The sequence below is a fragment of the Rousettus aegyptiacus genome, unplaced genomic scaffold (assembly GCF_014176215.1).
Source record: "Rousettus aegyptiacus isolate mRouAeg1 unplaced genomic scaffold, mRouAeg1.p scaffold_m13_p_2, whole genome shotgun sequence".
NCBI lineage: Eukaryota > Metazoa > Chordata > Mammalia > Chiroptera > Pteropodidae > Rousettus > Rousettus aegyptiacus.
In genome coordinates this window covers 173,049,142-173,065,686 of record NW_023416295.1, presented here as the reverse complement: position 1 = coordinate 173,065,686, position 16,545 = coordinate 173,049,142, and the positions used below count along the sequence as shown (strand labels likewise).

The window sequence follows — 16,545 nt, the reverse complement described above, 5'->3', positions numbered from 1 at the left end:
CTTCTGAGCTGTCATTTCTTAAAAGATTTTATTAGGTGGCCTTGTACGACTTGGAACCAGAAACAGGAATTTGCCTCTGCGTTACTGCTCACCAGCTCTGGCCTTAGGGACAGTTTCTCGTAGGACTCACTGAACCGAGGTCTCCACAGCCGAGAGAACGTGAGCATCAGTGTTTGTGGGAGCCCCTGGCGCGGCACCTCAGTCCCTGCTGCACTAAAGTGCCTCACTGAGGACTGAGCACGGTCAGCTCCAGCCCAGACAGGTCTGCTCACGGGACGAGGGAACCTGACTGGCTTTCGTCTTGGGTTGAAGTTCAACTCAAAGTTACTGCTCAGATCAACTATGCATTAGGAAAATAATTTGTTGGTGTGTGTGTGTGTGCGCGCGCGCGTGTGTGTGTGGTAAAATACACCTACATTTTACTGTCTTAACCATTTTTAAGTATATAGTTGAGTGGTATTAAACACGTTGACATCGTCGCGGAGCCATCACCGTCATCCATCCTTATAATTCTTTTCATCTTGTAGAACTGAGACTACACCCATTGAATGATAACTCACCATTCTTCCCTTCCTCCGAGCCCTGGCAACCATCATTATGCCATTACGCCTTTATGATTTTGACTACTCACATAAGCGGAATCGCACAATACTTGTCTTTTTTGCAAGTTGGCTTACTTCACTCAGCAAAATATCCTCAAGGGTTGTCTGTGTTGTAGCACGTGTCAGAATTTCTCTTTTAAGGCTGAATAATGCTTCATTGTGTATATAAACCACATTTTGCTTATCTGTTCATCCTTTGATGGACACCCGGGTTGCTTCCATGTTTTGGCTATTGTGAATAATGCTGCTGTGAACATGGGTGTACAACTATCCCTTTCAGACCCTGCATCCAATGCTTTGGGGCATGTACCCAGAAGTGGGGTTGCTGGATCATATGGTCATTTTATTTTGAAGTTTTTGAGGACTCACTGTTCCCATTTCTACAGCAGCTGCACCATTTGACATTCTCATACAGTTTTATTATGATATTAAAAGGGGACCACTTCTGGGAAGAGGGAATGGAAGGGCCCCTATTCTCTCAATGAAATACAACTCCGGATATTTTATATAAAGCAAACATAAGACTGGAAAGTGGGGAGAAGACAGTCTGGGGACCTCGGGACCCAGGAGTGACTGGTGCTAAGTTCCCTGAGTTTTCGCTTCACATATCCCAAACTGGGTGTTGGAGAAGCAGAACAAAAACAGCAAGGATCAGAAAAGGAGTAGCTTAGCAGACTGAAAAGCAGACCCAATTTACCAGCAAAGACTAAGTTGAGAGCCTCGACTTCCAGCCTTACTAGCCTATATTAGGGTTACCCCGAAATCCCTGCTGGGGTGATGTCAGAGAATGCCAGGTAGGGAGCTGGGACTTTCAGTTCATATCAGTGGAGGCCACCTGAAGGGGAGAGATGAGGCACCCGGGTACCTCCCAGCCGGGGTGTTGCCAGCAGACGTGAAGCGGGTGATGGAACTCACTCCCACCCAGCGGTAACTAGGAGACGCTTCCCCTTTGGGTGTCAGCAGATGTCATAAGGAACCTGAACTTCTACCCACACCTGGCAGTAATGAAGCCGCGCCTTTCGATCCCCATCAGGAGACATGCCATGCAACAATGTTTAAAAATGGATCCAGAGTTTTCACAGCGTCATACCCGAGATGTACATGTTTGAATTGAAAATCACTCATGCCAAAGATCAGGAGAATCTCATCTTGAAAGAGAAAAGACAATCGACAACACTGAAATGACAAAGATGTTAGGATTCTCTGACAAGGGTTCAAAAGCGGCCATTGTAAAAATGCGTCAGGCAATTATGAACACACTTCAAGTGAAAACGAAGTTCCAGCAAAGAAACAAAATACAAAGAACCATTTGGAGTCAAAAAATAAAATTTTAAAAATGAAGGAGAAAGAAAAGGATCAGTGAACTTGAAGATAAAACTATAGAAATTACCCAATCTGAACTCCAGAGGAAATAGATTTTAAAAAGTACTTTGGGGACCTATCACATAAGATCAGAGCCCCAGAGGGAGAGAAGAAAGGGTGGAGCTGAAAAAGTCTTTGAAGAAATAATGGCCGTAAACTCCCCAGAAATGGCCAGAGATAAAAACCTGCAGATTCAAGCAGCTCGGTGGACCCCAAACAAGTTAAACCTAAAGAAAGTCACACCAGGACACCTCATAGCCAAACCTCTGAGAACTTGAGACAAATCTTGAAAGTGAAAGAGAAACGATTCGTTATCCATAAGGGAAACAACGTGAGCAACAGCCGATTTCTCATCGCGAACCATGAAGCCGGAAGGAACGGCACATTTTCTAAGTAGTGAAGGAAAACTGTCACCTACAGATTCTGTACCCAGCAAAAAATATCCTTCAGGGATTAGGGAGAATTTAGGCTTCTTAAGATGAAGGAAAACAAGAGAATTTGTTGCCAGCAGACCTACCCTGAAAGAGTAGCTAAAGAAATTCTCGAAACATAAAGGGAAAAATAAAAAGGAAACTTGGAAAACCAGAAAAGAAGGAAGGAAGAACAATGGAAACGGTAACACTGTGGGTAAATAAAATACTTCCCTTGAGTTTTCTAAATTACGGTTGATGGTTGAAGCAAATGGTATAACATTGATCCAGTTCTCAATATATGCGAAGGAACTATTTAAAACAATTACTTTATAAATGGGAGAGAGCCAAGTGGTATAAAGAGAGGAAAGTTTTCTACATTTCACTCGAACTGGTAAAATATGGACAACGGTATATTGTGGTAACTTATGTATATGTGATACAATCTTAGAGCAACCACTAAGATGATAAGAAATGAATCCAAGAAAACTATAGACAAATCAAAATGAAATTCTAAAAAAAAAAAAGTTCAAATAACCTACCAGAAGGCAGAAATAAAAAAAAATAATGAGAAATTTAAGCCCTAATGTAACACTAATTAAATGCAAATGGTCTGAATATATCAATTGAAAGACAAATTGGCAAAATGGATGAAATATAACGTAATTACATGCTGTCTACAAGAAAGTCATCTCAGATATAATAGTATGAGCAGGTTGAAAGTAAAAGGATGGAAAATTTTAAATATGCACACCTTATTTTTGAAAAGTGTGTATAACTAATATCAGATATATTAGACTTAAGAGCAGAGAAAGTTACCAGGGCCAGAGAAGAACATTAATAATGAAGAAAGGCTCAATCCACCAAGAAGACATAATCCTAAGTATGTATTTACCAAACGACAGAGTTGCAATACATGAGATGCAAAAGCTAGCTGAATGGAAAGAGTAGCATATCCACACTTAACCCTTGAAGACTCCAGCACCTCTGTCTTCATAATTGGAGAACTGGATAGAAAACCAGCAAGGACATAGAAGAACTTAACGCCGTCAACCAACAGGATCAAATCAATGGACTGTTCTACCCAACGAAAGAATACACATTCTTTTCCAGTGCCCATGGAGCATACATCAAGATAGACCATATCCCAGCCATAAAACAGATCTCAACAAATGTAAAAGAATTGAAGTCATGCAGTGTGTTCTTTGGTCGTAGTGGAATCAGTAATGCCTGGCTTGACGCTGGAAAGCTTTCCCTCTGAGATCAGAGACAAGGATGTCCCCTTCACCACTTCTGTTAAACATTGTGCTGGGGGTTGTAGCCAGGGCAATTTTGGTGAAAGGGAAAGAATTCAGCTTGGAAAGAAAGAAGTAAATTATCTCCATTTGTAGACGGCATAGTCTCGAATATAGAAAATGCTAAGGAATCCTCTAAAAGACTTCTAGAACCAATAAACAGCAAGGTTGCAGGGTACAAGATCGACTGATATACTCACAATGAACAATCTAAAAACCAAATTAAGAAATTCCACTTAGCATAGTCAGAAAGAATAAAATACTTAGGCATAAGTTTAACAAGTGTAAAATTTATATTCTGTAAACTACAAAACGCTGAAAAAAACTAACGAGACCTTGAGTAGCCGAAACAGTCTTGAAGAGAATTGAAGGACTCCCATTTCCCAGTGTCAGACCTTAACTACAAAGCTCCAGTAATCAAGACAATGTGTTACTAGCATAAGGATAGAAAAAATAGATCACTGGAACAGAATGGAGAATACAGAAATAAAGCCTCATGTATCTTGTAAATTTTTAACAAGGGTGCCAAGACAACTCAGTGGGGAAAAGAATAGTCATTTCAATAAATGACTCAAAGACAACCAGATATCCAGGAAAAAATCATTGACCATCAAAATTAAAAGCTGCTGTGCTTTTAAAGGACCCCTTTAACAAAGTGAAAGTCCACAGAATGGAAGAAAATATTTGCAAATCATATATCTGATGAGAGAATTGTATCCAAGGAGAAAGAACTCTTACAACTCAATAAAAAGACAACCTAATTTAAAAATGGGCAAAGGATTTGAGAAGACACTTCTCAAGAAGAAAAAGAAATAGCTACACAAATGGCCAATGATAGCACAAAAAGATGTTCAATATCATTAGTCATTAGGGAAATACAAATGAAAGTCACAAAAGACACCGCTTCCACTAAAATGGTTATAATCAAAGGGACAGACAATAACAAGTATTCGCGAGGTCGTGGAGAAGTTAGAACCTTCGTCCATTTCTGGTGGGATTGTAAAATGGTGCAGCCACTGGAAAAAGCAGTTTGGCAGTTTCTCACAAAAGTTAAAACACGGTTACCAAGAAATTTCACTCCTGGATACCCAAGAGAAGTTAAAATGTGCCCACACAAAACTTGTACACAAATGTTCATAACATTACTCATAATAGTCCACAGTACAAACAATCCAAATGTCCATCGACAGTTGAATGGATATGGATAAATACTACGTGGTCTATACATGTGTCGACGTAAGTGCATCCAAACCTATAGAAAATTTTATGTTCATTAAAGTTCCTTTGAGCCAAATAGGACATGCCCAGAAACAAGCTCTCAACAGATTGAGAAAATGCTCCAGAGAATGGCAGTTGGCAGTTCTTTTTATGCATTTGGAATCAAAGGAAGGAACAGAAGGAAAATTACATGAAACCCATTTGGTGGTAGATTAAGGCGCGGGAAAAAGCAAGGCAGGGCAGTCTCTGACCAGATGAGAAATGGGGGAAATATTCACAGTAAATGCGGATAGCATTCTGGCAACGAGATCATGTGCTCCCCAGGGGCCTGGAAAAGAGGCTCACTCTGGCATTTCAGAGGTGTGTTAACCTAGAAGCAAAAGAAAATGGACAAGGCTTACTTAAGGTAAAGATAAATCTTTTACTAAGGAAGTTATAGGCCTGGGCGTGACTGCACACCATAACCTGGCAATTCAGAATTTATGATCAGGTCACCCCGTGAGGTTACTTTTGGTCCCTGAGCTTGTCAGACGTGTTTCACAACCCCATTTTCATTCACACATGCAACAGAATATTACTCAGCCTTAAAAAGGAAGGAAATTCTGATACACGGTACAACATAGATTAATCTTGAAAACATACTAAATGAAAAAAGACACGAAAGGACAAATACTGTATGATTCCATTTATATGAGGTACCTAGTATAAAATTCATAGAGATAGTAGAATAGTGGTTACGAGGGGCTGGAGGTGGACAATGGAGACATTTTACAGAAATGTGAATGTACTTAATGCCACTGAATTGCACACTTCAAAATAGTTAAAATGTTAAATTTATGTATATTTTTACTACGGTTTTGAAAAAAGGAACAAAGTACTGATACAAACTACAACATGGATGAACCTTGAAAAAATGATGCTAAGCAAAGGAAGCCAGTCTCAAAAGACCACATATTGCATGATTCCATATGTGTGAAATGTCCGGAACAGGCAAATCCACAGAGACAGGAAGTTGGACTAGGAGTGGCTCCCAGGGTCTGGGGGCGGGAGGAGGGGGGTGTGGAGAGATTGCTGGTATGGGGTTTCTTTTTAGGATGCTGAAAATCTTCTAGAATTAGATAGTGATTGTGGCAAAACCTAGTAAATATACTAAACAGAATTTTATGGTATGTGAATTATATCTCAATAAAGCTGAAATGAAAACTTAGTGACTTAAAACAAGAATAATTGATTTCCGCACTGTTTTGGTTAGGGCTTAGCAGCGATGGCTCATCTCTCCTCCATGTGGCGTTCGCAGGGGTCACTCATGCAGCTTCATTTCCTCGAGTCAGCTGGGATTGGCACAGCCGCTGCGACTTCACTCACGTGACCACCCCTCAGCTGGCAGCCTCTCTCCCCCCATGTGCTTCATTTACAGCTCTAGGTCGAGCTTCTTTACGTGGCTGGATCCCCAGAGGCTGTAAGCTGTAGGCTTAAGTCCTGAACTAGAAAACCCGAGTCTATGATTTGTATCAAATTCTGTTGGTCACAGCAAGTCACCAGATTGGCATGGTCAAGAGAGCACATAGATCGATTACACTTCGACAAAAGGAGTGGCATGAATGTACATGAATGGGAGGAATTGTTGGCAGACAGCTTTGGAAAAATCTCCTACAGAGACCATTTCAAGCTGAAATTATAGGACCTTTGTTTCCAGCAATAAGCAGAACTTAGTAAGTAATGTGGGAAACCCTCCCCTTACAAAACACCTGGCAGCTTCTCACATAACAACCTTCCTTTAATAGCTGTGCACCCACAAAAATAAAGAATGTCTCCAGGTACAAAAATGAAGAATCTAGATACTGGAATGTTAAGCTAACAATGGAGCTATAGCTACCCTAAAGGTATTTGTTGATCACAAGGACTTAAATACTGGATTTCAAAGGCTGAAATGAGGAGAGGTGATGTGGCTATCAGCCTACACAGGGTGGAGTACTGGAACTTAGAGCCATGCATCAAATCCCCTTAGTGGAGTCTCATGGCATCACCTACCAAATAAACTACTTGAGCCTGAATCCTTGTCCCAAGGTCTGTTTCTGGGGGAACCCACTCTAAAACAGTTGGTACCAGAAGGGCCTTAAGACATCCTCAGAATTTGATTCTGGAATCAGAAGACTCGCCAGCCAGATGGCAACAGAGACCCAGGAGCTGACAGTAACCGGGAGTGGAGTGGTGAATTGAGGATGGTTGCAGATTATTTGATATTCTTCCCTTCGAGATGTGGGTCTGTGTCCCTTCTGAATCTGAGTGGCCCCTGTTACTGCTTTGACCAGATATGACTCACCGAGCTTCTGGGCCCAGACTTTGAAAGATTGGTAGTTTCCCCACTTTCTGCCCCTGGAGACTCTGTGGGGGCCTTGAGCCACCATGTAAGAAGACTGACTACTGAGAACGCACACCGAGAAAGCCATGGGTAGGTGCTCGAGTTGACAGTCCAACATAAGCTTAGCCTTTCCAGCCATCCTGCTAAGGCGCCAGCCTTGTGAATGAAACTGGCTTGGACCCAGCACTCCAGCCCAGCCGAGTACCACCCGAGTGATCTTGGTCAATACCATATGGAGCAAAGGAATCACCTAACCAAGCCCTGCCCAAACTCCTAACACGAAATCCTGAGATAATAATAAAATGGTGATTGTTTTAAGCAGTTGAGTTCCAGGGCAATTCCACAGCGACAGTTGGCTGGAAGGCGTGATGGTAACACCTGTGCTGCGTCATCACAATTTAAGCCTCATCTCTTCTGCATTACGACGGGGCCCAGCAGGGAAGGGGGAGCACCATCCTTCTAGCTGCTCAGACACCAGAAAGTAGCAGTCGTCCTGGATTTCTCTTCTCTCACCCTGCGCATCCCACCTGTCAGCCAGTCCTACAGGAACTCTTCAACACAGCGGACCACCTCTCATCACTTCCACTGCCGTTTCCCTGGTGACTGAGTCATCATCTTTCCTTTAGATTCGCGCAGTGGTGCCCTAAACGTTCTCAGTGCTGTCCTTGCCCTCCTGCAGTCTAGCTGCAGTGTTGCAGCCAAGATGACTGTTTACACATCTCTCCTTTCTGCTCAAAATCTCACAGTGGCCCCCATCACAAGCAGGCAGAGTATCAAAGTGCTTCCGGTATTACCGGACCCTAAAGGATCCGTCGGTCCCCTGCCCCCTCAGATCCTTCCTCTGGCCACTCTGCTCCCGACATGCTGGTCTGCTTGCTACTTATTTCTCTACCATAGCCGGGAGGCTCCAGCCTCAGGGCCTTTGCTCCTGCCTTTCCCGCAGCCCGGAGTACTCTTCTCCCGGACACCTGAACGCCTTGCTCCCTCGCCTCCTTCAAGTATTTATTCAAATGTCACTTAAAGGAAGCCTTCACCTTATTTAAAATTGCAAAGCCTCCCCTCACCACACTCCCCCTCCTCAATTTTTTCTCTTTAGCACCAATGCATACGTTTTATATTTTGCTTCTTTGTGTGTTTATTGTTTCTTCCCCTCATTAGAATATAAACTCCAGGGAGGCTCGATTTTGTACCACCTCCGTGTCTCTAGGCCTAGGACAGTGCCTGGAGCAGTCACTGTTATTTGTGGAATGAAGAGTAGAGTTCACACGCGTGAACGGCCCCGTCCACGCCGACATTAACTCGCAAGTTCAGGTGCAGACTTTACAGTACGAGTCAACGAAGGTTGGGCCCTGGGGTTACTCGGGCCGGAGAGGCGGGCGCGTAACTCAGCGGGCGGGGCCGCCACGCGGCGCCGTCGTCATGGAAACGCGCCGCTCCCAGCCCCTAACTACAACTCCCAGCGGCCCCCGCGGCTTCCCGTTCGGCAAGATGGTGGCGCGCAGGAGGAAGCGTGCGGCGCGGGACCCTCAGGAGGGCATTCCGAGCCCGCCGGGCTACTCAGGTGAGGGGCTGGCGGGGCCCGGCACGGCCAGGGTTCGCGGGGAGGCGGCTCCGGGGTCGGCGGTGGCCCCGGAAGGTCGCGCGGCCCCGGGTCTCCCAAGACCCACGCGGCCCTCTCCTCTGGCTGCGCTCTCCCGGGACGAGCCCACTTTGGCCTCCCTTGGGTGAACCCGCGTCTGTCCCCCCTGCCCCCTTGTCCCTCTTCTCCATCACCCCTCCTCCCACCTTTCCCTGGGCGAGCACGTCTCCTTATTACTTCTTTGCAGTTCCTCAGTTCCGCCTCCCGCAGTTCTCACCTGGGCAATTAGCGTGCCTTTGTAATTGGTTCTGCTTCTGTTCTTACCCCTGCCTTCTGTTCTCCACCCCGGCGCCAGATGATCTTTCTCAAGTCAGATTTAAATCCATGCTTGCTTCACACGCCCACCCATAGCCCCGTACCCACCGAACTCCCTCCGGTGGCCAAAGGTAGCACCTAAAACGAAACCCAAACTTCCTACCGTCGCTCTGCGTGGCCCCACGCATTCTGGCTGGTGCTGACTTAAAGGTCTGTCTTTTTACTCCTCCGAAGCAGCAAGCTCTTTACACTCTCGGGGGGTTCGCACTTGCTGAGCCCCCTTCCTCACTTCGTGCAACAGCTGTGCCCTGACCATTGCACAGCTTCGTGTCCTTTGGGTCTTAGCTTTAACGTTACTTCCTCAGAGGCCGGCGGGTTGGTTAGCCCCTTGCTCTCAACCCCCACTACTTCTCCCTGTCTGTTTCTCTCCTGTTTGATTCAGGCTTGTCACTGCCTGCTTGCTCATTGTTTCCCTCCATTACCATGTGAACTTCCGAAGTGTAGGGACTACAGCTCTGAACAGGTGGTGAGAAAAATGCAAAACAGTTTTATTAAGATGGAAATTTATGGGAATATGAGCGCTTATCCAAATAATCACACAAGTATAGACTTAAGACCATGACAGAAATTAGGAAGGCACAGAGCAGGTGGATCTAACCTGGCATATGACTCTCCTGAGGAAGTGAAGTTAAAACCTGAAGCTAAAACTTAAAGAACAGGTGGAAGGAAGAGGGGTGACGTTTAGGTAACGGGAACAGCATGTGGGAGGCCCTGGCTTACTGGAGGAACAGAGAGAAGGCCAGAGTGGGTGGCGTGCTGAATGATGAGGGGAGGATGGTGTGTGAAGAGGCCACGGGGGGTCAGGGCGGCAGGGCCTCCAGCCATGGCAAAGACCTCGATGTTTACCCCCAGGAGCAGCAGGGTTTGAACTTTCGTCTTGTTTCGCTCCCCACCCATAATAATTGCCCGGTTATGGTTTGTCTCCCCCACCAGCGTGGAGGGTCCTCCCTGGCACAGTTTTTGTTCATTCACTGTCAGAGACTGCATAGCACCCTGCAGGCCTTGCAGGGGAAGGGCTCAGTGAATGATGGGTAGATGGGTGGAGAGGGAGATGGGACTAGAAAGGGACACCCTGAACCTGACTTCCATGTCGTCCCTCCCTGCCCCATTTTCCTTCCAGCCGTTCCGATCAAGTTCTCTGAAAAGCAGCAGGCTTCGCATTACCTCTACATGAGAGAGCACAGAGTTCGAGAAGGCACCAACTCTTCCTGGCCTCAGAAGCGGACTCTTTTTGTCCTCAATGTGCCCCCATACTGCACAACGGTGAGTTGGTATCTGAGAGGGGTACTCTGGGCTCCGGCGGGACTCTAGGCTGAGCTGGGCTCTCACTGGCCCCCACCAAGTACTGAATGGTGAGATGGAAGCAGCTAACTGAAGCCCTAGGTACCCTACTAGGTATCTAGAAGGCTGGCTCCCTCTCCTGACAGGAAATTGGCTTTTTAAAGAAATGTTTTTAAAAATGTAATTCTCAGGAGCCCAAGGCTTTTTATTATTACCCAGAATTGTTTGAATTGCATGTTGTTTTTCCTTGATTATAAAAGTCATGCATGTTCAAAGTAAAAATTAGGAAAAGTATAAGAAACTAAATTAATTACTTCTAAATCTACAATCCAGACATGTCAGCTTCTTCCAAAAAACTGTTAAATTTAGTATTAGTTAAATATACAGAAGAGAAACTAATGAAATTGCTGGACTTTAGATTTTTTTTTTCCAAAAAGGAAATATCAATTTCTAAAAGATTACAGTTAAAGAAAGAAGGAACCGTTAAGAAGAGAGGGTGTCATTTTTAACCTTTACTGAAGAATAGCATATGTACGCAGAAGGCCCCGGGCCAGACGTGTACACTTCGTAGTGTTTCACGAACCAAACATACCCATGTAACCACCCACATCGAGAAACAGCATCACCTGCACCCGCAGGTATCTCCTGGTGCCCCTCATCCCACCAAGGCAAATAAATCATCATCCTCATCAAACAGCATAGATTTAAAAATCAGATAACACCACAAATATCCCCAGCTATGCTTGTAATAATTTAATAATCTTACTTTCGGGATCTTTTACTCAGAGAAGTTGATAGGAAAAGACTGGCCTTTTAGCAAGATGCCTTTCAGAGTGAGAAATCCCTTTTAGATTGGTGAGAACACCAGGCATGTCCAGGGCATACACTTCAGCTGTGACCTGCCACAAAGCCGGAGAGCTTACACCTCGTACTCCATCTCTTCCCAAGTCCCCTGGCCAGTAGAGGTGTGGCTTTTTACGCACAGTGTTTAACATAAAAGTTAACAAGTCTATTGTCTCACCTGGGAAGGCAGGATTCTGACCTCCATGTCGAGCTGGTTGTGGCTTTCCCAGGCGATGCCCTGTGCACCCCTAGGTTGGGCACAGACGGGGGCCCAGACCTCCAGGGGCAGAGGGAGATTCTGGGAAGTCCTCTCACACTGCTTCCTCGGCCTCCTCAGGAGTGCCTGTCCCGCCTCCTGTCCCCTTGCGGCCCTGTCCAGTCAGTGGAGTTACAGGAGAAGCCGGACCTCACTGAGAGCGCAAAGGAGCCAAAGTCGAAATTTTTTCACCCCAGGCCCGTTCCGGTAAGCCTCCGAGTGCTGGGGTCTGCTGGAATGGGGGCGTGCGGTGGGGCTAGGGCCGTGTCCCCTGTGTGTGAGGGGAAGGCGGTGTAAGGTGGCAGTGGGAGAGCCTTCCCTGGGGTCCTAGGCCAGTCCCGGCTGTGTGGGGTCCAGGAGGGTGTCCGGCGATCAGAGCCTCCACTCCCGGGTTTGCCGCGTTCTTTGGCCTCCTGTTGGCTCTTTCCATTATCCTGGGCCCGGTCTCTGCCTGCCGCCCCGGGGGCCTCCCGAGTTCCCAGTCCGCTTCCCCCAGGCTCAGTGGTCCCAGTGTCATGTCCCTGTGTCCCCCGTGGCCACACCTCCTCCTGGTATAGTGGAGTTTGAACTAGTGTGCGCCCCAAGTGCCCATCCGCTCCTGGCCGAGGGCGAGCACGCTGTCACTGAGTCCCTGGCCTGACGGGAAGAAAGGCCCCTGGGGAAGAGGTGGGAACAGGTCGCCTCTAGCAGAAGTTGGATCACTAGGATCTCGGCCATCCTCCCTTGGATTACAGACAGCCTTCTGGTTTATCTTCACGGTTCGGGGACCCAGCACGTCTTCCGTGGTCCAGTGACAAGCCAGGCTGAGGGCGGGGGGAGCCCTCCTGCCCCGCCTGGGTGGCTGGAAGGCCCAGAAGGCTCCCAGGCCTGTGACATCTCTTCCTTCTGCCAGGGGTTCCAGGTAGCTTACGTGGTGTTCCAGAAGCCGAATGGGGTGTCAGCTGCCTTAGCCCTGAAGGGCCCTTTGCTGGTCTCGACAGAGAGCCACCCCGTGAAGAGCGGCATTCACAGTCAGTACTGCGGGAGGTGCCGGCCGCCTCCTTCCTGGGCCCTGGGGCGGCGGGGGAAGCGCGGGGCATGGCATCCGCCGTGTTCACCTGCCCTGAGAGCAGCACGTGGAGACCTGGGCCTGGCACTTGGGGTGGCAGGTTCTAGCCACCTCTAGCATCTTCCTCATCTCCTGAACCCTGAGCCACAGCCTCCATGCCTGTGGCCCGTGTAAGATGATCCCGGTGGGCCCGGCGGGGCCTGGGGTGGGCCCCTGAGTGTCGGGCCTGAGGAACCGTTTCCCCGAACCGTTTCCCCCAGAGTGGCTGAGTGACTATGCGGACTCTGTGCTGGACCCTGAGGCCCTGCGGGTTGAGGTGGACTCGTTCATGGAGGTGTACGACAAGAAGATAGCGGAGGTAGGGCTTCCACAGGGCTGGCTGTCCATCGCCTGTGTGGCCACAGGGACCACATTGCCACAGGTGCCGTGTAGCTCCCAAGGGGCAGGGTCAGTGGCAGCCTGTCCAGGCTCCTTTTTCCCCTGCCGAGTCCCGGGCCACCTAATAGGTGGCGTCTAGTCTCTGGGTGGCCTGTAGGGAGGGACGGTCTGTGGGCGGAGGAGGCAGCCCTGGCCGGTCTGCGCCACCTCCCGGCTCGTGCACCGGCGTGTGCTGGGGGCGACGCAGCAGCGGCTGCCGGTGGGTGCTCAGGGTGGTTCTGGGTGCGGGGTGCGGGGAGAACCAGGAAAGGAGTGGGCGAGAGGGGCTCCTGAGGCCGCAGGGCCGGTCCCAGGCACCTGCCCATCAGAGGGCCGTGTTCCTTGCAGGAGGAGGCCAAGGCCAAGGAGGAGGAAGGGGTCCCCGACGAGGAGGGCTGGGTGAAGGTGACCCGCCGCAGCCGGCGGCCCGTGCTCCCCCGGACGGAGGCAGCGAGCCTGCGGGTGCTGGAGAGGGAGAAGCGGAAGCGCGCCCGCAAGGAGCTGCTCAACTTCTACGCCTGGCAGCACCGCGAGACCAAGATGGAGCGTAAGGGGACGGCCCAGGCCCTGTCTGCCCGCCCCGCTGCTCTCGGCACCCCGGCCGTGGACAAGGCCTGCGGCCAGCGCGCAGATCCCAGAGGGCGAGCGCTGGACCGGGGCACCGCGCTGGGGCGTGCTTAGGCACAGACTCCCCAGCAGGCTCTGGGGTTCGGGTCCCAGCCTGGCAGCACCCTGTGCAGTAGTCCCCCTGTTGCTCCCCAGAGTTCTCCTCGGGGGCCCCTGTGTTACTTAGAGGCTGCAGGGGTACCTGGTACGTAGGACCCAGCACCAGACCCCTGGGCAGCTAGTGCCAGACTGTCAGCCTTCTCGCAAGGAGCAGGTTGCAGAGGGAGCGTGTCGGGTGCTTGCCGTGGGTGCTGAGGGGCCGCCGCCGGCCGTGCGCGCCTGCGTGGCGTGGGGCAGGCGGGCCTGTGTGGAGAGCGCCCCAGGGTGGCACCTGATCTGCGGCCGACTGGGCAGCGATGGTGCTGAGCTCGCTGGCCCGCCGCCTGGTCTGGTCTCCTGTAGGATCGGTTCCCCAGGGGCCCAGGATTGGGGACAGGCCCTGACCCCCGACCCAGTCATACTGCCGTCTCGCTGCCCCTTCCCACACTGCCCACCCCTCCTGCGTCACCTCTGCTCCTGCTCCGGTCCACTCCAGGTCACCTGACAGCAGGCCTCCCGCAGCCTTCCCCCCACTGGGCTCCAGGCCCCACGTTCCCCTCCGACCCAGTCATCCAGTGACCAGAGCTGCCATCTGATTTCTGTGGCAGTCTGGGGGTGGAGTCCCCCTTCTTCCCAACATCCTCCCCAGTCTGATTGCTGCGGTGGGGAGGAGCTGGGAAAGGTGTCTCCAGGGGCTCCCAGCACCCCCAGAGCCTCCTTCCTTTACCTTCAGGAGGGGCAGGGGCCCGGGGGGTGATGGTGGTGGCAGGGAGCAAGTCCCTTTTTGCTTTCTCTGGGCCTTTTTGTGGTGACTCAGGCATGCCGTCTTCTCCACGTCAGCCTCCCCCCTCTGACTGGGCCTGCAGTCCAGGTTGGCTTCTTGCAGCATCCAGACCACTTCCCAAAGCAGATGTGAGGGGAGGCAGTGCCGAGCTCCCCGGCGCGGCATAGGGACTGAGGGGAGGGGCCACGACTGGTGAGGGGCAGTGGGGCGCAGTTCCCCCCAGCCAAGTCTGATCCTGGCCCTGTCCTCTTCTCCCCGCGCCCCAGATCTGGCCCAGCTGCGCAAGAAGTTCGAGGAGGACAAGCAGAGGATCGAGCTGATGCGGGCCCAGCGCAGATTCCGTCCCTACTGAGCCGGCACGGACGGGGTGGTGCACTGGTGCCGGCGCGTGGCCAGCGAGGACGTGAGGGCCTGGGCTGCTCGCCAGACCGCCCGGCTGAGCAGCTGCCCCGGGAGACAGCCCCAGAGGTCTGAGCCCACACGGGGCGGGCTGAAGGACTGTCGCCCCTTGGTCCTTGTGCTTCAGCAGTCCTGGGCCGTCCTGGCGAGGCGTGCCCAGCATGAGGACTTGGTCTTCGGGAAGCCATCAGCCCAGAAAGCAGTTCTTCTCGCTCCTGGTCTCTGCTCCCGCCCTGTCTCCAGATCCTCTCAAAGATACGTGTCTGCTTTATTTTCCCTTTTCTCTCAATGGGAAGCTCTAAAAGCTGTGAGGCTCTAAGAACGATTTCTTTTTCATCCAGTCGGGTAGCAGGAAGAGGCTGTAGACGCTGCAGGCCGGGCCGGCCTGTCCCAGCCCCTCCTCCCTGCAGCCGCCGCAGCTCCCCGTGGGTGGGCGGTCTCGCCCCCCTCACGCTCCACTCTGCCAGCCCGTGCCGGTCAAGGCCACTGAGGCTGCCCCCACCACGCCTGGGCTGGCTGGGGGCACTCGGGGGCAGGGTGTCCGGTTGGAGGGAGGTGAGCATGAGGTCTCAGTAGCCCCAGGCCCAGGGCTGCAGCTAGGCTGAGACCCTCTCCTTGCTCTGTAAGAAGTTCTGACCCTGGAGAAGGGAGGGCATGCACGGTGAGGTGTGGCTCAGAGAGGTGGCTCCGGGACCCTCTGTCCCAGCTTCCCTGGGGTGCGCCACCTCCCCAGAGTTCAGATGTGTTCCCCATGGTGAGCTGTGAGGCAGCGACTGACCCAGAGCTCTGAGGGCCCGTCTTCGCCATGCCCAGGGGGCAAGTCAGGCCCTGGCTCTAAGCCAGGGAGAAAGGGCCTATTGCCCAAACCCTGGGTTCTGGGCCATTCTGTGCTGTGAACTTGTCTAGCTGGGGAGGGGCCAGTGTTCGGGGCGCCGCCGGTTCTGGTGATCATATGAGGTCCACTTGGGAACGGAATGAGCTGCTTTGCGAGCTCGCGCCTGCCCGGGAGAACAGCTGACGAGAAGGGAAGATGCGCCTGCTGGCCAGCCTGCCACACGAGCTCCTTTCTGTGGGGACGCCGGGATGTCTGCAGAGGCCCCAGGGTCAGGTGTTTGTGCCACATGATCACAAAATGCCAGGTGCTCCCGGGAGGAAGTTACAGCATAAGGCCCAGCCCCCGCACCTGGAGGCCCAGGCCCGCCTGCAGCCGGCACTCCCTGAGGGTCCTGGTCATCGGTTCCCATTTGGGACCCTAGAGAATTGTGAAATGGCCTCTGGCTAAGTTGGGCTTGACCCGGGGGTCATGTAAGGACAATAAAGCTGGGAATTTGCCAGTAAACAGTCTATCTCTGTGCCGATTTACATGTGACTCTAGGTCTCTGGGGACTGTGATCATAGGGGCATGAGGCCTGGTAGCTCCTGGGGTCAGGTAGCTGTTAAACCTGGGGCTGAGCCAGACAGGGGTTCAAGTGCACAAAAAGTCAGGCGCAGTGGATCCCAGAGTGGCCTGACCCCACCGCACCCCGCACATCCCAGCTACCCTGAGCTCCCACACTTACCTCCTTTAAGACATTTCATCTCGTAAGATGGGAAAAAGTAGACCTTCCTG

General features: G+C 50.9%; 1 protein-coding gene across 1 annotated transcript; it reads left to right on the top strand.

The window, feature by feature from the left end:
• Positions 1-8,722: 8,722 nt before the first annotated feature.
• Positions 8,723-16,294, top strand: RRP7A (ribosomal RNA processing 7 homolog A). The gene is made up of 7 exons (XM_016135791.2): positions 8,723-8,810; positions 10,324-10,466; positions 11,665-11,790; positions 12,476-12,593; positions 12,892-12,989; positions 13,397-13,595; positions 14,804-16,294. The coding sequence occupies exons 1-7, from the start codon at positions 8,738-8,740 to the stop codon at positions 14,887-14,889; spliced, it is 843 nt and encodes a 280-aa protein (XP_015991277.2). The 5' UTR covers positions 8,723-8,737; the 3' UTR covers positions 14,890-16,294.
• Positions 16,295-16,545: the final 251 nt, after the last annotated feature.